The 20,363-nt window shown below is 40.6% G+C and overlaps 1 protein-coding gene and 1 non-coding gene across 9 annotated transcripts in view; one reads left to right on the top strand and one right to left on the bottom strand.

Moving 5' to 3' along the window:
* The window catches only part of EGLN3 (egl-9 family hypoxia inducible factor 3), a 356,054-nt gene extending 352,174 nt beyond the window's left edge, over positions 1-3,880 (top strand). For all 8 annotated transcript variants that reach the window (XM_054689806.1, XM_054689809.1, XM_054689810.1 and 5 more), the window contains 3 exons: positions 166-302; positions 2,305-2,378; positions 3,181-3,880. In XM_054689806.1, the coding sequence (XP_054545781.1) occupies positions 166-302; positions 2,305-2,378; positions 3,181-3,212 (243 nt within the window). In that variant the 3' untranslated portion in view covers positions 3,213-3,880. The remainder of the gene's footprint in view (positions 1-165; positions 303-2,304; positions 2,379-3,180) is intronic.
* Positions 3,881-20,037: 16,157 nt separating this feature from the next.
* On the bottom strand, positions 20,038-20,144 carry LOC119239712 (U6 spliceosomal RNA). The gene has a single exon (XR_005123978.1). It is a non-coding gene; the product is annotated as a U6 spliceosomal RNA (small nuclear RNA).
* Positions 20,145-20,363: the final 219 nt, after the last annotated feature.

Below are 20,363 nucleotides of genomic sequence, written 5' to 3'. Positions count from 1 at the left end.
CTGAAATAGAGTTTGGTATAAAGTATAAGGATGAAGTAAACCTGTGGGAGCCTCACCTGCTTGGAATGGAGGTTGCAAGACAACTTTGTTTCTTGATTAGGCTAAAATGTTATTGCTAGTTATGTGTGACACTAGGAAATACCTTACCTTCTTTGTGGCCCTCAGCTACATGGTGGAGTCCTGCGGATATTTCCAGAAGGGAAATCATTCATAGCAGACGTGGAACCCATTTTTGATAGACTCTTGTTCTTCTGGTCAGATCGCAGAAACCCACATGAAGTGCAGCCTTCCTATGCCACCAGGTAACCGTGCCACAATTCTTTTTCAACCTCACCTTCCAGAGAATTCCCTAAACTCGTGTCCTATGCCTACGGGAGACCAACCACTCCCCAAAAGTGATCAGACTATTTGGAGCTGATAAAAATTAAAGGGGAAACCTTGCATTCTGTAGTAGATAAAACCTAATGTCAGTTTGATCTACTAACAAATTATTGTCCATTAGATGAGCATATTGGATTCCAAATTTCCTAGTGTTTTTTTCTTCTCTCCTTTCTTACCCCTTAAAAAAAAAAATCCAATGTTGGTACACCCCTAGAGAATGTTGGCTATCAACATATCAGAAATTCTGTCTGGTTAACCATGGGTGAGTTTCTGAGTTGTCAGTTGCAAGCAGAGAAAGAACCTTGAGAAAAGAAAGAGGAATTTGTTTAGACTTCTCCTTTTTACCTTTTCCTGAAGATTAAAATTAGTTTGGGCTCACTCTACCCATCATGTCCCAACAACAGGAATAAAAAAAATTATTTCTTTATCTCAAGCATGGGAAGATTTTCAGAGTAACTGTATACTTTAGAATTATTTGGATATAATTCTCCTAATATCAAAATTTCAGAGTCTGCCTCTCATTTCCTTTGTTTTATGGTCAAAGCTATAAACGAGGCAGTATCAGAGTGTCGAGAACTTTTATCAGGAATAACCAATGGGGAGCGGGGAGAGAACTTGGGTAGAAAGGTAATGATTAAATCTTAACAAGCTTTCTTCTTTCTCCCCCTGCCCTGTAGTGTGTCTCTGGTTTATAGTTGCTTGTAGATTTTGATTTTTACTTTATTATAATTAGTATTTTTCCTGGTCCCTTATCTAGGTTTTCTAAATTCCTGCTGTGAGGGAGGCCATCCACTATTTTTCTTTTTCTTTCTGGCTTATTTCACTGGGCATGATCCCTTCCAGCGCCATCCATGTGCTGCAAACAAGGGGGGGTGGGAATTGTATGGGGACTATAACTAAGATGAAAATGCACACATTGTGCAAAAATAAAAATGATGTAAAAAATATGTAAAATTAAATAAAATAAAAAAAACTTAACAAGCCTAATTAAGATCACATGTGTAAATTACATAAGCCTTTTAAATGTCCCGTCCCTCCTCCCTGTCAGAAATCATACATCTGAACTCGAAGCAGAGTTAGATATTAAATGCCAATTGGAATTTGCCCTAGGTAAGCCTGTAACTCATTCTACCATCGAGTCTGCTTGTGGCTTTTGGGTACAATAATTGGGCTGTCACTTGATTCCCCAATTATTCCCTAGTCCCTTGATAGCCAGTCATAGGAAAAACATTAGGAAATTATGGGAAGCCATTAAAAAACAGTAAGTACTGTAAGAATGCCAGTAGCTAATAATAATTATAAAATGAAACTTTTTGAAAACTCAAGCATAAAATGACTCCTGTCTATCTCCTGGATGAGGTAAAATAAATTAATGGGGGCAAAGTAGAAAGCTTGAGGCTATCATTATTCCATTGTACATTTGTCATGATGTCCAAAATGAAGGAGTTTTAGATAAGTCATTCATTTAGATAAGTTATTCTTTAAAACTTCACTCAAATGGCAACTGCTCTCTTCTCTCTCCACCAATTTGGGCCTCCCTGTCTTTAGCAGAATGACTCCTTTCTTGGCTTTTCTGTGTAGATCAAATGGACCTGTTACTTTGTTGAATTATCTGTCTCTCCTGCTAGATCTTCAGCTCTTTACGGAAGGAGCTGAATTCATGTAGTCATTTCAGCTCCTATTGCCAAGAAAAATGCCTGCTGCATACTTGGAATTCCTTACATGTTTTATTACATTTAAGTAGGATTGAAAACAGGGAAGCTGTTTTTTTAAATTAAAATTAGGATGAACATCTAATAATAAGGGGAAACTTTAATTGTTGGCTTTTAAATGTTGGCTCTAATGTGAAATTTACAGTATTTTTTTATTTGGGGGTCATTTTCATTTTAAACCTCTTTTTAAATATCTGCTTATCTTTCACAGATATGCTATGACTGTTTGGTACTTTGATGCTGAAGAGAGGGCAGAAGCCAAAAAGAAATTCAGGAATTTAACTAGTATGTATCTGATAATTTTGTGTAACTTTTGATTAAGGATAACCCATGACATTTATACATATGTTCTATTATACTCTGTTAAGTCTCTGGTATGGTTTAGCTTCATATATAATGTTTTCTTGAAGGACTGGTTCTGAAACCTAGTCCTTAGCTTTGTTGGAAGATAAGAAAAATTGCGAAGGACCTGGCCAGGGACTGTTCACTGATTTTGTGATGGTTTATAATAGATGGAGAATAGTTAATTTTTATCATGAATATATACCCATTAGATTTTGCTCACGATTCTGGCACATTACAAGGAAAATACAGTGGAACCCAGTTATAATGTTAATTTATTGGCTTGGGACTGTGACTCTAAACTGGGTTCTTGTAATATAAACTGAATATGACTTTACACCATTCCTTGCTCTCCAACTAGAATGAAGAGGCAACATTTCCCAAAATATGTTGCATTGAAGCACTCATCTTGCTAGTCTTGGCAAACTGCTCTGCAAAAAGAAAAATCCCTGGCCCCCCTAATATGGGAAATGTTGCATTGACTCTTGAAGAGTCACAGTCCTCATTAGCATATTAAGTGAGAAAAATTAATTTAAGAAGTCCTGCCGTAAAGGTGGATGTAACATTGCCTCACTCAGGATCTATTTGGACTGTATACCTATCAAATGCCAAAGAAAAACCATTTTGCAAAGCTCTATCAAAAAGTGATTTGCTCTGTTCTGTTAGATGGGTGGCATTTGGGGTGACATAGGTGACATTAACTCATCATATCTAACTCTCTATTCTCTTTTCTATCCCAATCCAGGAAAAACTGAATCTACCCTCACTGAGGATTGACTATGCTTGGAAATCTGCAGGCTTCGTTCATTTTAGTTATGGCTCCTGAATTGTCTTTAAGAGTTGAGTTCCAAAGATGTCTTCTGTGACTCAAACTCCCTTTTACTGCTCATGTCATTCACATCCCTGTCTTGTCTATGGTACTTTGTGTTTTCTTGCCAAGACTGCATCGATCTTCAGACACTCTCTTTGCCAGACGGATTCATTGGCTAACTCCAAAAACACCTGCAGATGATCTAGCTGTCCGGCAGTTTAACTGGTAGATTTGATAATACTGGCTTATCCAAATGAGAGCCTGGAAGCATGGGCAAGGGAATGCATCTTACTTGCACTTTATGTACACATCTTCATTTGAAAGGAGGAGGTTTCAAAGAAATAACATGGTGACACATGCTACAGAGAGTCATCATTGAAGCCTTAACAGCAGGCAACAGAAATTTGTGTCATCCGAACAATTTCCAGATGTGTTTAATCCAGGGCTATTGGGGTTTCTGGAGAATGATCACAACCTAATGACATTATTACCTCTAGAAAGGGCTGCTGTCATAGTCATCAATTTGTAAGTGTCCGGTGGGGTGGACACTCCTCTTTCCTGGTGTGCAACCTGGACGTTCTGTCTCTGCCCCATTTTATTGAAAATATGACTTTCAGATCAAAGATGATACCACCATTTATTATGCATTTTTATACTTGGAGAACCTAACTAGACATTAATTACTTTGGATTGCTCTGTTGAAATGGAATTTGAATTTAAGTCAAAGGGAAGAAATATCTACTTGGTAGTACAGAGTCAACAACCGCTGATGATGGTGTTGTAAGACCTGGGTCCACAAATATGTAATAAACATGTGTATCTTGTACAATGTGGAGGGGAGGTGGAGTTGGAAATGTGGGCATTCTGATTTTTCAATTTTCCTTTTTAATGAATGCACCCTTTTTCTTTAATAAATTAACAAAAGTTAGGGTGCTGCATTTTAAAAAGGAAATGGAAATAAAGCAAAACAAATCCTGAAAAGCTGTTTGAATTCTTCCCTTCTCTGTTCTGCAATCTTTCTTTAGCAGACTTAACTCCAGATCTGCTGTGATTGGCAATGTGTCCAGTCATAGAATTTGCAGAACTTTGAAAGGTTCTACTACTATTGCAGTAAGAACAGATTCTGCTGCCTCAAGAGCTCTATTGAGCCCCTATTTTATGAAAGTTACCCTTAGTTTTTAATTCCACTTTCATACTTTCAAAATCCCTTTAATTTCTTGCTTAAAAATCCCATGAACATTTTAAGAGCCAGACAAATTTTCTTTTTTTTTTTCATTTAAAGAAATACAGACTTTCCAAGGAGGAATCTTATTTTTTCTCTTTTTTGGTTTTGGAAAATTTCCAGATAAGACTTGTTTTCATTTTCACAACTTCTATTTTTTTTTGGGGGGTGGTGGTTTGGAGGGGGTAGCACTTTTACCGCCTAACTTACTCTGTAATTTACTTATTTATTATGTTTATTGTCTTGGATACTTTGTCTAGAGTGTAAGCACAATGAAGACAGGGATTTTTGTATGTTTTTAATCAATGGAATGTATTCCCAACACCTAGAATAGTGCCTCGCACCTAGTTAAGGGCTCAGTAAAGACTCGCTGAATAAACTTGCTCTCCTATCTTAGAGTTTTAGTAATTTCTTAATTTCCTCCATCTTTGGCAGGAAGGGTTTGATAGAAATTTTGCACATGCATCTTTCTTTCATCGTCTGATCATAGTATCGTTTGGTCATATTACCATTTCATATTTTCTCCCCTGTTTGAATAGCTCATTGCTGCTATGCAGCTAAAAACTAAAGAATCCTGCCCTTTGCTCTCCAGGGGTTGTAGGAGTACCAGAAGTTGCAGGTAGGACAGTGTATATTCCCCCTTCTGACACTTTTGAAAAGTTCCATAAGAGAGAAAAAGACAGGGTATTTATTAGGAATTTTATATTCTGTAAAATTATAATTTTCCATGATTACTAATGCTGTGAGAGTGATAGTGACAGTGTTCTGAATGGAATAGCATGTCATTCCAATAGTGTGTCTTATATCTTTCATTTCAGTCTATATTTTGACTTGCCAAAAGATCTGACCTTTTAGACCTTGCTTATGCTTTCCTGACAATGGTCTGATAGATTAACAAACTATACAGTAAATCAATTTTTAATGTACTGATTTTTTATGGCTGAATTTGAGACCTGGAAATTTAACCTAGAAAATACAACTATGATAGTGTCTGCTTTTTCCTCCTGTCTTTGACAGCCCACTTAGGGGAGAACTTAGCCCTGCTGAAGAAACATTATTTGGCAAATAACCTGATCAATTTTCTTTATATTCCTGGCAATGAAATGTTAAGAGCCTACCTCAGTGTTACATCAACTATGTAGTGCACAGGCCTTGGCAGGAGATTAAATTTTGAACCAAAGATCCAATGCCACAGAAATAAAAAGTATTACCTAAGTGCATTAAGTAGATCTTTAGTAGAGTAGTTAATATCAATTAAATGCTGGGTTGTCTGAATCATGCATTATCCATTCAGACGTGATTTTGTTTTTCTACTTTAAATGACTCAGGTTTTTGAGAGACTGGATCATCTTAATTTCTTTTGGCCACTCAGTCTTGAAATTTCCTGTGTTTTAGAAAGCAATGATGGGAAGTGCTGTGCTAGGTCAGCAGCTTGTATAAAATAGGAGTTTGGACACGTCAGGTGCTTTCATAATTTGATCAGCGAGGAGGGCGGGCACATGGATGTTCTTGGTAAAGTTTTTTTAAACAAAAATAATACAAAAAAATTGACTGAGTTTCAGTCTTAATCTTTTGAATGTCATGAAAAGAATCCTGGTTAGCAAGTTGTTAGAGACTATTACCAAAAACGAGTGGAAATATATAGTTCTCTTCAAAATATAGCTGCCTGGAGTTGAATTTTGTTGGATGATATATACTGGTTTATTTTTAAGACTCAGTCTACTTTCAGACTCAATCTACTCCCATCCAAATAGGATTCTTTTTTTTTTCTTTAACATTTATTTATTTTTGCATGCAAGAACTAGGGTGTAGGCCAGAGGTGCAGGGTGGTGAGAGGAGTCACCAGAGACAGAGTGGGGAGCAGAACAGGCAGATCTACTGAAATACACTGCTGAGGGGAGCAGCGGGTGAGACAGGAGAGGTCTGCTGTGCCATGTGGGTTAGCTCCCTGGCTGGGGATCAAACTCTTGCTGCAGTGGCTGCTGATAGCTTCATAGTGCTGAAACTTAACCCCTGTACCACCAGGGAGGTCCCAAATGGGATTCTTGATATGCTTCTGTCTCATGTGTTCATGGGTTAGACCATGTATGAGGCCTATCCTTTCTATTTCAAGGCTGTCAACAGTTAAAGAGTCATGATACAGAACAATCAGTGAGAAGATTCTAAATACTCAGAGAATCCCCACATCCCTGGTTTGTCCTATGTGTTCTCACATGTGTATTCTTTGCGGCCAGCATGACACATTTGTTCTTTACACATGAGGGAGCACATGCAGAATGATTAGGTGGCTTGTTAAAGGTTACAACATGAAGATGGAGCAGCTCACCTGGATTTGACTCCAGAATTCTATCTCCTTGGTAATAAAGTCTTTAGTGACTCCTTCCTTCATTAGAGATGACACACAAAGCAGGAATGAGTGGATTTGGGATGGGGGGAACTTTAAATATTTTCTTTGATACTTTTATGTAATGTTTTGGTAATCCCAAAGGGTCTCATCCAAAAAAAAGTGAATTATTCTGTGAAAACCTCATGAGCAGAAAACATCCACTTCATGGTTGACTTCTGCCTTAGCTTTGTCATGGGATCTTTCCTACTGTTTCACAGCATCATGGAGGGAGGAAAAGAAACAGAAACAAGTTTCTCTTTTGGTACATCTAACTTTCCAGTTTGGGCTTGAGGTAGAGTTGAGAATGTCAGATGTGAGTGGAGTTCTGTCACTGATAACCACCCATCTCACTGATAACCCTGCCATCATGGGGAATACCTTCATCACTTTGGCATGACATTCAATGGAAATTTACCAACGTTCTTAATTCTCCTAGGCACCTAGTAGTCTACCTCATCTTTTTTCTTTTTTTTTTAACTTTTTTTTTGAAGATTTTAATTTATTTATACAAGAACCAAGGTACAGGCCAGATGCGTGGGAGGGTGAGAGGATTCACCAGAGACAGAGTGGGGAATAGATCAGGCAGACTGACGAAATATACTGCTGAGGGGAGCAGTGGGCAAGAGAGGAGATCTACCTCATCTTTTTAAGGTGGCTTGTAGAGGGGTGTCATTTCAATGTCTTCAAGACAGCTTTTTTTGCTACTTGACTCAGTACTGAAAAATCATCAGATTTCTTTTGAATCCTGTTTGTTTGACCTTGATAAACTTAGCACTTAGAACAGTCAACTTTTTTGGAAGTCATTGCAGCTTATGCTTCTGAGTGCTGAAATTTTTCAAAACAGAGACCATTTTTTGTGAGTGTGTTTTAAGTTAAACGTCTCAGAGAATGGCCTTTTGTGGTTATTGTCACAATTTTGCATAGCGATACACAAGCAGTTGTAGAGTGAAATTCATTATTTCAGGAGCTGGTAAACACTGGGTCATTAAAAATTAACAAGTAATTTTTGTTTTGCACCTTTTTTTGGGGGGGGGGAAATGGTGGATATAGAGGTAGAAGGTGACTTGGGAGTGAAGGATGGAAAAGAACATTTCAGAAACCTCCAGGGTAAGGGGAGTTAAAGAGAACTATGGTCTGGATATATTCAACTTGTTTGAAGAGAGGTTTGGAAGAAGTCCAAATTCACATCAGGTGTCAGGAAAGCTGTGTGGTTGGTTGGGAGTAGGGGTGTAAATGTTGTGATGAATAAGGTTGTGATGAATAAGGGGAGGATGAGGAAGCGAAAGCAAGCTGCTGGAGGTCTTAAGCATTTGCCAACAGCCTGGATTTTGGAAAAAATCACTGGGGACCAGGGTACCCTTTATAAAAATGCTGAAAAGTAGGAAATCCCCCAGAACCTTTTCCACAGACCTTTATTTTTCCGAAAAGGTATTAAATGCACATGGGAAAAAACAGCAAACAGCTTGAGAAAAGGCAGGAGGGTAAAAATGTCTCTCTCCATCTAAAACAGCCCCTCAGCCTGTCCTGCATCCCTCGATGGTTATCTTGCCCATCCTGGAAAGTTAGGCCTCCTCTCGAATGCTGGGCATGTTTGCTTGGTCATTTCCTCCTATTTTTATGCTTATTCATCCTGTGGCCTGTGTTCTCCTTGACAGGCCTATTTTTTTTTTTCCACCCTCCTGTGGGGAGAGATAACATTCTCAGGACTCAATTCTCATCTGATAAGTTTTATTTTTAACCATTCTCTATATCCTTTCCTCTTGGCTTCTTATTTTCCAAGCCCACATACGTCTCTGTCTTTTTTTGGCTCTCTCAGAAGGTGTGAACAGAACATCGGTTACAGTGTATTGTGCCAGGGGTTTTCCACCCAGGGAAGCTGCTTGGGGTGCTGGGAACCGGGCTGAGCCTCCCATCGCAGGGAAACTTTCTCCTCCACATGTGTTCCTGTTTTTAGCTAGGCCATTCACTCTTCCCTCCTGCTTCCCCTCTCTGCTGTCTCTAAGTTTCCTTTTAAGAGTAAATTTATGTCATCTTGATGAAGGAAACATCAAAACTACTGTAACTTGCAGTGATTATTGTGGGCTGTGTCCCTATCAGTGGCCTTGAAGCCACTTCAAGCTCCCACATTGTGACAAAGCCATGACTTGACCCAACTCTTGGATGGAGATGAATGAAAGCAGCCAGAGTCCACTCAATGGCAGGGAACGCCTTCTGTTTTCATTTATTTGTCATATGACTGCTGGCTGAGGCTTTCCCAGACAAATGTTAGGAGTAAACTCATCTCAGTTACTTAAGTATACATACATTCTGGTTTGTTTTTTCATTTTAGCCTCTGACCCACCTCTCCTCTCCCCCTCCCTCCCCAGCAACTAAATATAGTTATGGCTGAAAGTTTTCCAACTCACACTAGGGTGAAGGGGAAGTTTTTAACCTGGAGAGGGGAGTGGAGTTTTAATGACTGTCTGCATCCCCCAGAGAGGGCTGTGCATGGGAATGCATTCTGAGATTTGAACTTCATGGCCTTTGCCAGCATTTCATTCTCAGAGGGCCAAGTATCACTTAGCTCTGTCATGCATCAGATATATATATATATTCACGACACATTCCCTAAAGCACTGCAGTAGGCACTTGGAAACAAAAACCGAAAAAAAAGTGATATAATGTCACAGAATGCAAGACTGTTTAAGAAGTTAAGTAGGACTTAAGAATACTACTAATAAGATGTAAGCATTTCATCACGGTGTACCACCAGGGCCCCTAGAGGAAATAGATGACTATATAAGTTAGTACACTTGGAGGAGAGTTAAATAAAGGGACTTTAAGAACAACAAGAGAGTAGAGTACCAAAGGCTCTACCGGCAGGTGGTGCCATCCCAGGCATGAAGGACTGGGGGAAGGAAGAGAAACAGACATAGACAGAAATGGCTGGGTGGAGAGCCTCCCCTCTCAGGAGATGGATCTTTGCTAGAAGAAGCCAGCTGGTCTGAGGCTCCCTGCAAGAAAGGAGCCAGGGGAATGACATCCACTGTCCTGCTTTTCCTTCTTCAGACCCGCTGGAGCACACTGTTGTATAAGTACATTTAGAAGCCTACAGTCAGAGACAGCGCAGGAGCCTATTGCTCAGGCCAGTGGCTGTGGTGTAGAGAGTGTGAAGGGGCAAAAAAGAAGATAGTGGAAAATGGCCCCCAGAGTTCCACATGCCCCCCCGCCCCCACCCCTCACAGTCTGTTTCTCACTATTTCCTTTGCTCTGTTCCCCAGTGTGCAGCCCCCCGCCCCTGCTGCACAGCTGATGAGGGTTCACTTAGATCTCAGCTCCTTCAAGAAGAACTGCACTTCTGTCTCCCCTCCGTGTCTTTGATCTCACTATCCGGTTTTGTTATTACACTTAGGAAAGTAATAAAAAAGTTTCATTTTAAAATACAGATTCACATTGGATGTTGTCTTCTTTGCAACTGAGCTGATGATAAAAAGTTTATCAGCTTAAAAATATGCAAGGGGCACTTATTTTGATTATTTCATGTGGGGGTGTGCAAAATGTTTGGACATCACTGGTGCAGTTTAAGTAATCAGCAGGGTGAGGAGTGAATGGTCTTCCTTGTCTACTGGGGAGAGGGGCGCGCCTGGCCTTTGACCATTACCACCAGCACTGCATTTCTTTATCCACAGGGATCTATAAACTCTACCCCAGGAACTTCAGAGATTCATATTCCTTCTTGCATGGCCACACCCTGAATCATCCTCACTTGTGTGCATAAGGACAACCAAGATGTGAAGTGACTGGTCTTTGTGTGCCAGACCAGGTGACTGAGCCTTCAGAAGAGCTCCGCCCCATCCTTCTCAGACTCCATCCAACGGGGTCGGCTCAGGAGCCGTCTGAAGACTGCTTTGCACTTGACCATGTGTAGTGTGCGAGCAGCAGTATCCCTTTAGGGAGGGCCGGGAGGTGGTTCTTGATGGCCTTGCTTCAGCTCCTTGACAGTTGAAAGGCAGGACTGGCCACTGTGCAGGTTTTCTGATCCCATGCAGAGCAGGTAAAGGAGGAGTCAGAGTCCTTAGTGGCTTTTTGCAGGTCTTTTTATTGGGATTTACCCAGTACACAGCAGATAAGGGTGCTGGGGGGCCAGGAGGCTGGCAGGCCGCCCAGCCCCCAGCAAGTCTTCATTCTATCTGGGCCCTCTGGCCTTCTCTCAGCTTCTGCTTCTCTTGCTTCTCTCTCGGCTTTTCTTTTGGCTTCTGCTGGCTTCCCCGTGACACCGCCATTAAAAGCCCAGTCTTAGCCCAGGTGAATCCCATCTACCTATGCCCACACCCTACTCCAGGTGCCCGCCATCAGGCATGCATTCAGGACTGCAAGGTTCCATCATCTATCCTGATGGCGGGAGGGCAGAAAAGCCTGACATTTCTCCTTACCCTACAACAGTCTTGACTCAGGCTGGTGCACAGCTGTGGCCCTGGAAGGGCACCTCTCTTCTGACCAGTGCGCCTCTCCACACAGTTGTTCAGTATTTCCATGATCACCCCTCCTCTGGTGAACACATATACCCATTTTGGTTTTTATGCCAGGATTTTGTTCCCAGTTCTGCCACTAATGGGTGAGCACCATACCCACCCTCTTCGTGGTGTTGTACTATCTGGATGCAAGAGGAAATGTCAAGGGCATCCAAGGACAGGCCAAGGCCAGGGGATGCCTCGCTGGACTAGCACCAGAAGTCGAGAGAAAAGCCAGGCACTGAGGAAACACTCAGCATGGCCAGCCCCCCCCCCCCCGCTCTGCTCCTCTCAGGTGAAGAGCTTTGTTTGGATGGAGGTGGCCCAGCTATGCCACTTTCAGGTTAACATGACATTCAACTGCTTTCACATTTTCAAGTTCCACAAAGAGACTATGATTTTCCAAGTTCATCTTTTGGGGCCAGATCAGAAGCCTGGACTGACTGCCCAGGGTCAGATGTCTCCAGTGTTGTGCTGAGGGCTTGGGTGGAAGCACTCAGGTGCATACCGGGCTGCTGAGGGCCTTTCTCTCGGGAGGGGATATGGGTAGGGCAGGCCCCTCCAGACTCCACAGGTCACATTCACTCTTTTGGGCCTTGTTAACATGGGGAGGGAAGTAATACCTATCACTTCTTGGGTAAACAACTACATCCTACTAAATAATATGTGTTTACATAGACACACATGAGAGCAGCTGGCTGCCTCTTTCCATCTTCACGTGTGCACTGATTTTCCAATCAGATTCACCTCCGACACCCGGGCTCTGAGAGCACCAGGTGCCGAAAATAGGTTCAGTCAGTGAAAAGCAGAGCAGAAAGGGCTGGACCCAGGGAGTGTCGAAGAGGGGCCAGCAAGGGGCGGCAACAGCTGAAGGCACTTTTTCTCATTTCCCAAGGTGGGTTCTGCCTCATACCTCACTTGACTCATTGGGAAAATGGACTGAGTGGGTGAGTAATGCCTGACCCTGCCCGAGCACTTAGGGCTTTACAATTAGATCATGTCTCTGAAACATACGTTGGAGGCTGCTCTTGAGGGTGACCAGAACAAATGAAAGTAATATTATTATGAAGTTTCATCTTCAAGGAGAATAATTACATCATGGTCATTTATTTCCCTATTAGCTTGCAGGCAGCAGCTTCTTAGAAAATGAAATAGACTTTGTGTTTTAAATTGTAGATCCTAGTTCATATTCCCTCCCAAATCCAAACCCCTTGTCTCTCCTGCACCCACTAGGGTGCCATGGAGATAGAGATGGTCATAAAACGACTTTTCAAGGCCCCACCATCTCTTGCAGGAGCAGCATCACTGACATTTAACCACCTGGAAGGGCTGACATCCTTCACAGCTGTTGTTCCTTTTTCTGAACAAATAAACTCAGGCTTGGAGGAGCCTTAAATGTCAGCTGTTGCTCCCTCAGAAGCTTAAATTCCACCCCAAGCAACACCCGTGCTTTTTTTCTTACTACCCTGCTCTCGCCAGTCTTGAGCCAGACTAAGCATCCGCTGCCACAGGGCTGACCTAGTCCTTGCTGTAGTGTTTTTAAGCTTGGTCAAGGTCCAACTCTGACATAAGGGAGGAAAACGCTAGCTCTACAGGTGAGACACTGGGTTGGGACACCCTTGGGTGAAAGGTGGTGTGTTTTGGGTGATACATGACGCAAAAGGGTAGGGAGTATTACAAGCAGCTGGGCACAACTTAGGTGTTATATGTCTGTGAGAGGAAGGTGGTTCTCAGATGCTGCCAGAGCACGGGCTGCCTGGGGTGTGACACTGTATTCATCACCATCCAGCGTAGCAGCTTGGCAGAGAGCAGGGAGGTGACACCCCAGGTGACACGTAGACTTTGGAGTCAGGCCTGGTTTTGAATTCCAGTGCAGTTGTTTCTAACCGTGCAACCTCTTCAAGTTATTTAACCTCTATGTGCCTCAGTTTTGTCTGCAGTCCTAACTCCATTTAACAGTTTTATGATACCCACTTACAAAGCATTTCCTGTCCCCATGAGTCTGCTTAGAGGCTTTGGTGCCCAAAGGACAAGTGCTTTCCCCACCACGCGCTGTGATATTTCTGTTGAATTTGGCCGCTGAGAGAGCCACCTGGCTGTTTGTGGCTACAAGAATCACTTTTCGGGTAAATGAACAAAAACAATAAAACCAGCGTGGGCTGGGGAGACTGATGAAACGGTCAAGGGAGAGATAGGGTCAGAGCTTCCCAAGGAGGATTTGGAGACAGAAGGAAGGCAGGGGCCAGGGCTTCCCCGGGGACCGCTCCTGGAATACAGGGCCCACAGCACAGGCGGGGGGACCCTCCCTCCCCAGGCAGCCGGGAGCCCAGCTCCCTGGGACAACTAACTCTGACTGCGCGTCCTGGTTGAGGGAAAAGAAGACGCAATGGAAAGCAAAGAAGTGAAACGGTGAACTGTTTCTGGCTTCTCAGCTCCAATCCCCTTTTCTTTGCCTGTGGGGCTGGGCTCTCAACATGGCTGGCTGCTTGCGGTAAACATGATGTTAAACTTCATCAGTAGAGGGAGCTGGAGGGACGCTGCCGGAGGAAAGGATGTCCTTCTGTGTTGGGGTGTGTGTCTGACTTGCCCCAAAGCCGCCAGAGGAACATGTGTAGGACGAGGGGTGCGCCCTCCAGCAGGTTTTATCGCCGGTCCCCAGTTCTGCCTGAGCACCCAGTGGCGGCTTCCTGACCTCCAGCCACCCACCCTCACCTGCTCTGGTCCTGGACACTTGGGGTGCTTCTCCCCATGCAGTGGGCTGCAGCCTGGTCTCCCGAAGGAGACCTGAATCTCAGCCGGAGGAAGGGGCTGCCCTTCCAAGTTGGTTCCTTCCTTGGCCGCTACTCTTCAGCCCTAGGGTATTCATCAGTTAGTATATACTCCTGTAAATTGTTCCTCTTGCTAAACCTTCTGTGTTCGCGTCCCTGTGTAGTATTTGTCTCCCACCTGATTCAGAATTAGTTCAGGGAGTGGTCCCAGGAGTGCATGTGTTTGTTCTCTCCCCCCCTCCCCCCCCACCCTCTCTCACACACACACACACATACACAAGCACCAGCACACCCCAACCCCCGCCCCCAATTGAAGTGTGGATCTACGTACAGAACTCAGTCCCTTCCCACTGGGAACCAGGGTTCTGGTAGTCGATGCCAAGCAGTGGAAGCACAATTAGTGACACTATCACCTGTGGTTCATTGCCACACAACAACGGAAGCAAAGGCCCTGGAATCCCAAGCAACTGTTGGTGTTGGCTGTTAAAGAAATAACCACGATGACTATAAGGACTAGGGTGTGGGGTGGATGGTCCTCAATGTACTGGAGTATTTGTGGAAAGAATATGATAAACTGAGGCCCTTTGACATTCAGTTGAAGTCATAGTGTGACTATTGAACCTTAGAAAATTGTCGTTTCTTGTAGTCACATGGGCTGATACTGCTGAAAATTAACTAGAAAGTTCAATTGTGTGGGATGATGGCTGCTCAGTTCACAATATTGCCAAGTTTTTATGTTCCAGTTTAGGACATTGAGTAGGAAAGAAGGGAACAAAACCTGGAATGGGAATATCTGGTTAGATTTTGATAAAACTAACCATTTTGAAACCCCAAGGCAGCCTAAACATCCCTTGTCCCTTCAAGTATCTTGCCCAGTGACACCTAAAGAGAATACTCTTTGCTGAAAACCCCACCATACCCTTAAAAGTGCATGTTCACGTTTCTTGAGACCCACCCTAAGTGTCCCTAATTACCATTAATTAACGCCTCCTGAGAATCAATTCTCAGCACCTCCAGAGAGAAGCAGAATGCAACCTGGGGAGATACAGCTTACACTAAATTAATTGTAAAGTTTTGCTGATATATCAGCAAAAACCTAGAGAATATGTATGGGAGCAGATTCCAAGGGTGTTCGAACTACTGTAGTTCTGGGTTTTATTCTCATATTTTTTCCCAAGGATTTCTGTTTTATATACTTTGAATTTTGGGGGCTAATCCACAGCTGTTGGTGATGAGCCCTGTTTCTTTCTCTTGTGATTGCTTTAAACTCTACTGAGTTAGAATATTCTACTAACCTTAGTATTTTTCTGTTGCATGTGGTTTTCATTCCTTTGTTTTTAACTTTTTTGGTGTCATTTTTATTTTGGGGGTATTGTAAATAGCTCATAGCCTTGCCTCCCCTCGTGTGAACCCAATATTAGTCACTGGTATCTTTGGATTAACTTGCCATATTTTTATCGTATTTCTTTGCTTGAAGAAGTACCCATATTCATTTCATTTATTTCATTTCTTTCCTGCCTTTGATTATTTTTTTGTGTGTGCTTGATTTTGTTCTTGTTTCTGATTTTTGCTCTAGTGGTTCAGCAACTACACAGTTGTTAGTAGTTAACCTTGATTTTTTGACGTGTATCTGTTGTCTAAAGTTAATATTTTTCTAGGCTCTAGTTAATCAGAATCTATAGCTTCCTCTTGCACAAAATATTTGCATGCCTCCTATCCCTTCTTCTTTTATTCCATCACCTCTCACCTAATATCAGATATTAGTTAATCATAGGGTTATTTTTTTCTGTAATAGAGAATTTTTGGAGTAGTGTTTTAGTTGCTTTTTTGGTTGCCATTGTTTTTTGTATTCCATGTCTTTGGAATCCATTTTTTTTTATCATAAGATAAAAATTTTTAGGAATTTTCTCATAATTCCTAAAGTGCCCTTGGGCACTAAACAACAGGTCCTTGTGTGTCTGGAGATTTTTCCTCTCTGGTGAATGTGACTTCACTGCTTGTCCTATCGATAACTAAGACTTATGTTAATGAATGTAAATTTGTCTTTTTCCTATCGTCAAATTTGGTTTATATAGTGAAGTCATTTTTAGACATACATAATTTCAGATTTTTAAATTTGTGATTTGAACTTTCTGAAAAATCATTGAGATGGCTTTGTTATGGTAGTGGTTTTTGTTTAAAATTTGTCTGGCTGACATTTATAGAACCATCTGAAGAGTTCTTAAATTTTCAATCTTTTAGAATGTTTAGGTTTAAATGTAACTCTTATACATTTGGATTTTTCTTTTTAAGAAAGTGTAACAATTTTTGTCTTTTAAATTGATGTTTAAGTTTTCCCCAGTTTTTAATTTTGAAACATTTCAAATGTGTTGAAAATTTGCAATGAACATCAGCTAGATACACAAGTTAATACTTTGCTATAGTGTCCATATATGAGTATGCTATATTCTCTATATAAATGTTTACATACAAACACATGTGTATATAAATAAAATTCATAAATGTATGTGTATTTATTTGAATATGAGTACTTCTTTGCACTGTGAGAATTGAGCCTTTACCTCTAAAGAACGTGGACATTCTCTTTCTACTAAATATCCATGCTGAAATTTGAATACTGATGCAATAGTATCATCATATGTATGTCCACATTCAGATATCCTCAGTTGTCCCAAGGTCTTTCTAAAATTTCCCCCACCCAGATCAACCAAGGGTTCTGAATTGCATCTAGTCGCTCACATACCTGTAGTTTCCTGTGATGTAGAAAAGGTCTCTAGTTTTTTTTTCCTTTATTTTTTAATTTCTCTTCCTGCTCCTCACTCCCTCTCCTTTTTCCTTCCTTTCTTTTTTTGTCTAGTTCAGTTTTGCAGGGCATTCTTCTGCTTGTATACGTCTGACTCCTCTTAAAGGTTAGGTCCAGGTAAGCATTTTTGTCAGGAGTACTACATAGAAGGACAAAATTGTCTTTTCCTCAGTGGTTTTTTAGGTGGTACCTGATACAGTTGGTCCCAGTATTACTCATATACCAAATTTGGTCACTTGGTTAAGGTGATCATCAGATTTTGTCACATCACTGCTCCCCACCAATCTCTTACCCAATGTTTTATCATCCATCAGTGCTGTTTAATTTGTATCATTCCTTTCACACTTTTAGTTGGCATTCTTCTCTAAGGAAAAGTTTTTCCCTTCTCTCCCTTTTTATTATTTTTATTTTTTTTTAAAGACTTATTTTTATACAAGAACTAGGGTACAGGCCAGAGGTGTGGGAGGGTGAGAGAATTCTCCAGAGACAAAGTGGGGAGCAGAACAGGCAGATTGACTGAAGACACTGTTGAGGGGAACAGCCGGCAAGACAGGAGAGTTCTGCCACGCCGTGTGGGTAGCTCCCTGGCCGTCTGGGAATTGAACCCATGTTGCAGAGGCTGCAGACAACTTCACAGCGCTGCGCTCAACCTGTTGCACCACCGAGGAGGCCCTCTCTCCCTTCTTTTTACAAGAAAGTCTTTAGGATCAGGGTAGATTCATGCATTATTTTGCTCTTCAGTATTATCATCTATTCTGGTCATTATTCATTTTGAGGTTAAATTATCCCAGATTGGCTGCTGTAAGTAAACTCTTACAAAATTACTCCCTGTTAAGGGGTCCTGTGTCCTTTGGCTGGAACCCCTCAGTTCGCCATCACTTTTTTACAAGTACAACAAGATTGTCCAGATTTCCTTGGTAATTTCCCTGTTTTCTCATTCAGAAAAACAGTCATTTCTTCACGATATCCTACTGTTTCTTTTTACTGGGGGACAGTATTTAAAAACTAAGACCTGTGTGCAAGGTGTTATTGGTACAGAGATGTAATTGCTTGTGGCCTTTCTGGGAAAGTGCCTCAGGTTTATGGTGAGGACAATATAGGGTTTCTTCTCTTCTGCCCACATTGTGCCTCTCTAGACCACAATGAGAACACAGGGTCTCAAAAATAGTCCTGCAATGAATTCAATGTATTTCATAGCTGCTTTATCAACAAAATTACTAAGTCAGGTTTCAGACTTCCTTGCAGTTTTCTTTTTGTGTTTAGTCTAAATAATACTCCATGAAGGGTCTATCATAAGAGTAGAAGGGTGTTTAGAAGTTATGTATCCATATGATACATGGTTAGTTCTTTTGTTTCTGTTTGCCTTAGATTTTGTAGTTTTCCCAAATCCTTCATTCAATTTATTTTTTGAATGCAAAAATCATTAATATTGTTTGAGTCAAACTATATAAAAAAAGTATATTTAGAAATTTCATTCTTCACTCCAGAGACACTAACCCCCTCTACTCCTATAGGGTGATGTTCAATATTTTATTTCTAATTTTGATATTTGTGTTTCATTTTGCAAAAATAAATAAATTTGGGTATTTCTTTTTCTCCTTTCTTGTACAAAAGGTGAAATAATTTTTTGTATCTTGCTTTTTCATGTGAAAATATGTCTGGGAAATCATCCAATATCTGCTCATAAAGAGATTTCTCATTCTTCTGTACATATTTCAGTTAAATTGTGATTACTGTTTTATTTGGATTTAAATCTAATCTCTTACTTTGTGCTTTATACCTATCATTTGTCGCACTCTTTCCTGTCTTGCATATTTTTAAATTTTTATAATTCCATTTTCATCTAGTTTAGGCACTCTTAAGTTCTTTTTTCTACTCCTTTCAGATGTTATCCTAAAAATTATAACCTATGTTTCAATATCTGAGTTTAATTGGTAACATTACCCTTCTTCTGGAAAATACAGTAGTCTTGCTATATTTATAAGTCACAAAGCCTAACTTTTGCTTTCAATGTTTACGTAGATGAATTCACAAATCCTTCTTATGACTTTAATCTTCCACGTTGGATTTGTTTGCTTCTACCTGAATGGCATCATCGGTTAGATTTTGCTTTACTTGGGTGACAAATTCTGTTTTTGTTTTCTGAAAGTACCTTTTATTTTTTCCCTTGGAAATGTTTTCACTGGAAACAGAATTTTAGGTTGATAATGGTCTTCAAAATTCTAAAAGAAAAGGCCAATCTATTTTCTGTCTTGTTACTGTCTGACACTCCTTTGAAGAGAATCTGTTGTTTTTTCTTGAACTTCATTTAAGAGTATCCCTCTTATCTTTGGTTTTTGGTGGTTTTACTATGATGTGTCCAGGCCTGAACTTTCTTTATTCTCACTGGAATTCTTTGAGCATCATGAATCTGGATTGATGATGGAAAATTCCCAGTCACTATCTCTTCAAATATGATCTCTCTTCCACCCTCTTCTTTGGGGACCCCATTTGAAAATCTTTGGTCTTTGTTTGTAACACTTGACATTTTGTTAGCTCTTTTGTATTTTTTGTTTCTCTCTCTGAATGACATTCTGGATAACTCCTTTTAATTATTATTCCTATTCATTAATGTGCCTGTTCTGCTATTAACTAAGATAATTTGGATAATCACATTTTTAAAATTTTTTAAAATTTCTAACTTTAAAATTTTTTTAAAATACATTTTTTACATCATTTTTTATTTTTGCACAACGTATGCATTTTTATCTTGGTTATATTCCCCATACTATTCCTACCCCCATTATATTGACCCTAACCCCTCCCCTTCTTCCCCCAAGTAGTGTGTCTCTGGTTTATAGTTGCTTGTTGATTTTGATTTTCACTTTATTATAATTAGTCTTTTTCCTGGTCCCTTATTTAGGTTTTCTAAATTCCTGTTATGAGTGAGACCATCCGGTATTTTCTTTTTCTTTCTGGCTTATTTCACTGAGCATGATTCCTTCCAGCTCTAGCCATGTTGCTGCAAATTGCATGAGTTTATCTTTTTTGATTGCTGAGTAATATTCCATTGTGTATATGAACCACATCTTCTTGATCCAGTCAAGAAGATGGGCATTTGGGTTGTTTTCCACAGCTTAGCTTAAAATATGGAACGCTTCATGAATTTGCGTGTCATCCTTGTGTAGGGGCCATGCTAATCTTCTCTGTATTGTTCCAATTTTAGTATATGTGCTGCTGAAGTGAGCACAATAATCACATTTTTTAAATTGTAGAAGTATTATTTGGTTGTCTTTCTCTTTTACAAGGTCTCTTTGTAAAAACCTCCCACTTCCTGAAGGTCTTCAAGAATATTTTATATATATATAATGCATATATATATATATATATATGCATTTCTCCTGAAATCTGAGGTCTTCTAGTCAGTTTGGATCTTTTATAGATCTTTGTGTGCACTCTTGCATGTGTT

This window comes from Talpa occidentalis, unplaced genomic scaffold (assembly GCF_014898055.3).
Source record: "Talpa occidentalis isolate TD23 unplaced genomic scaffold, MPIMG_talOcc4v2.1 talOcc4.11, whole genome shotgun sequence".
Taxonomy (NCBI): domain Eukaryota; kingdom Metazoa; phylum Chordata; class Mammalia; order Eulipotyphla; family Talpidae; genus Talpa; species Talpa occidentalis.
This window is presented reverse-complemented; position numbering and strand designations above follow the sequence as displayed.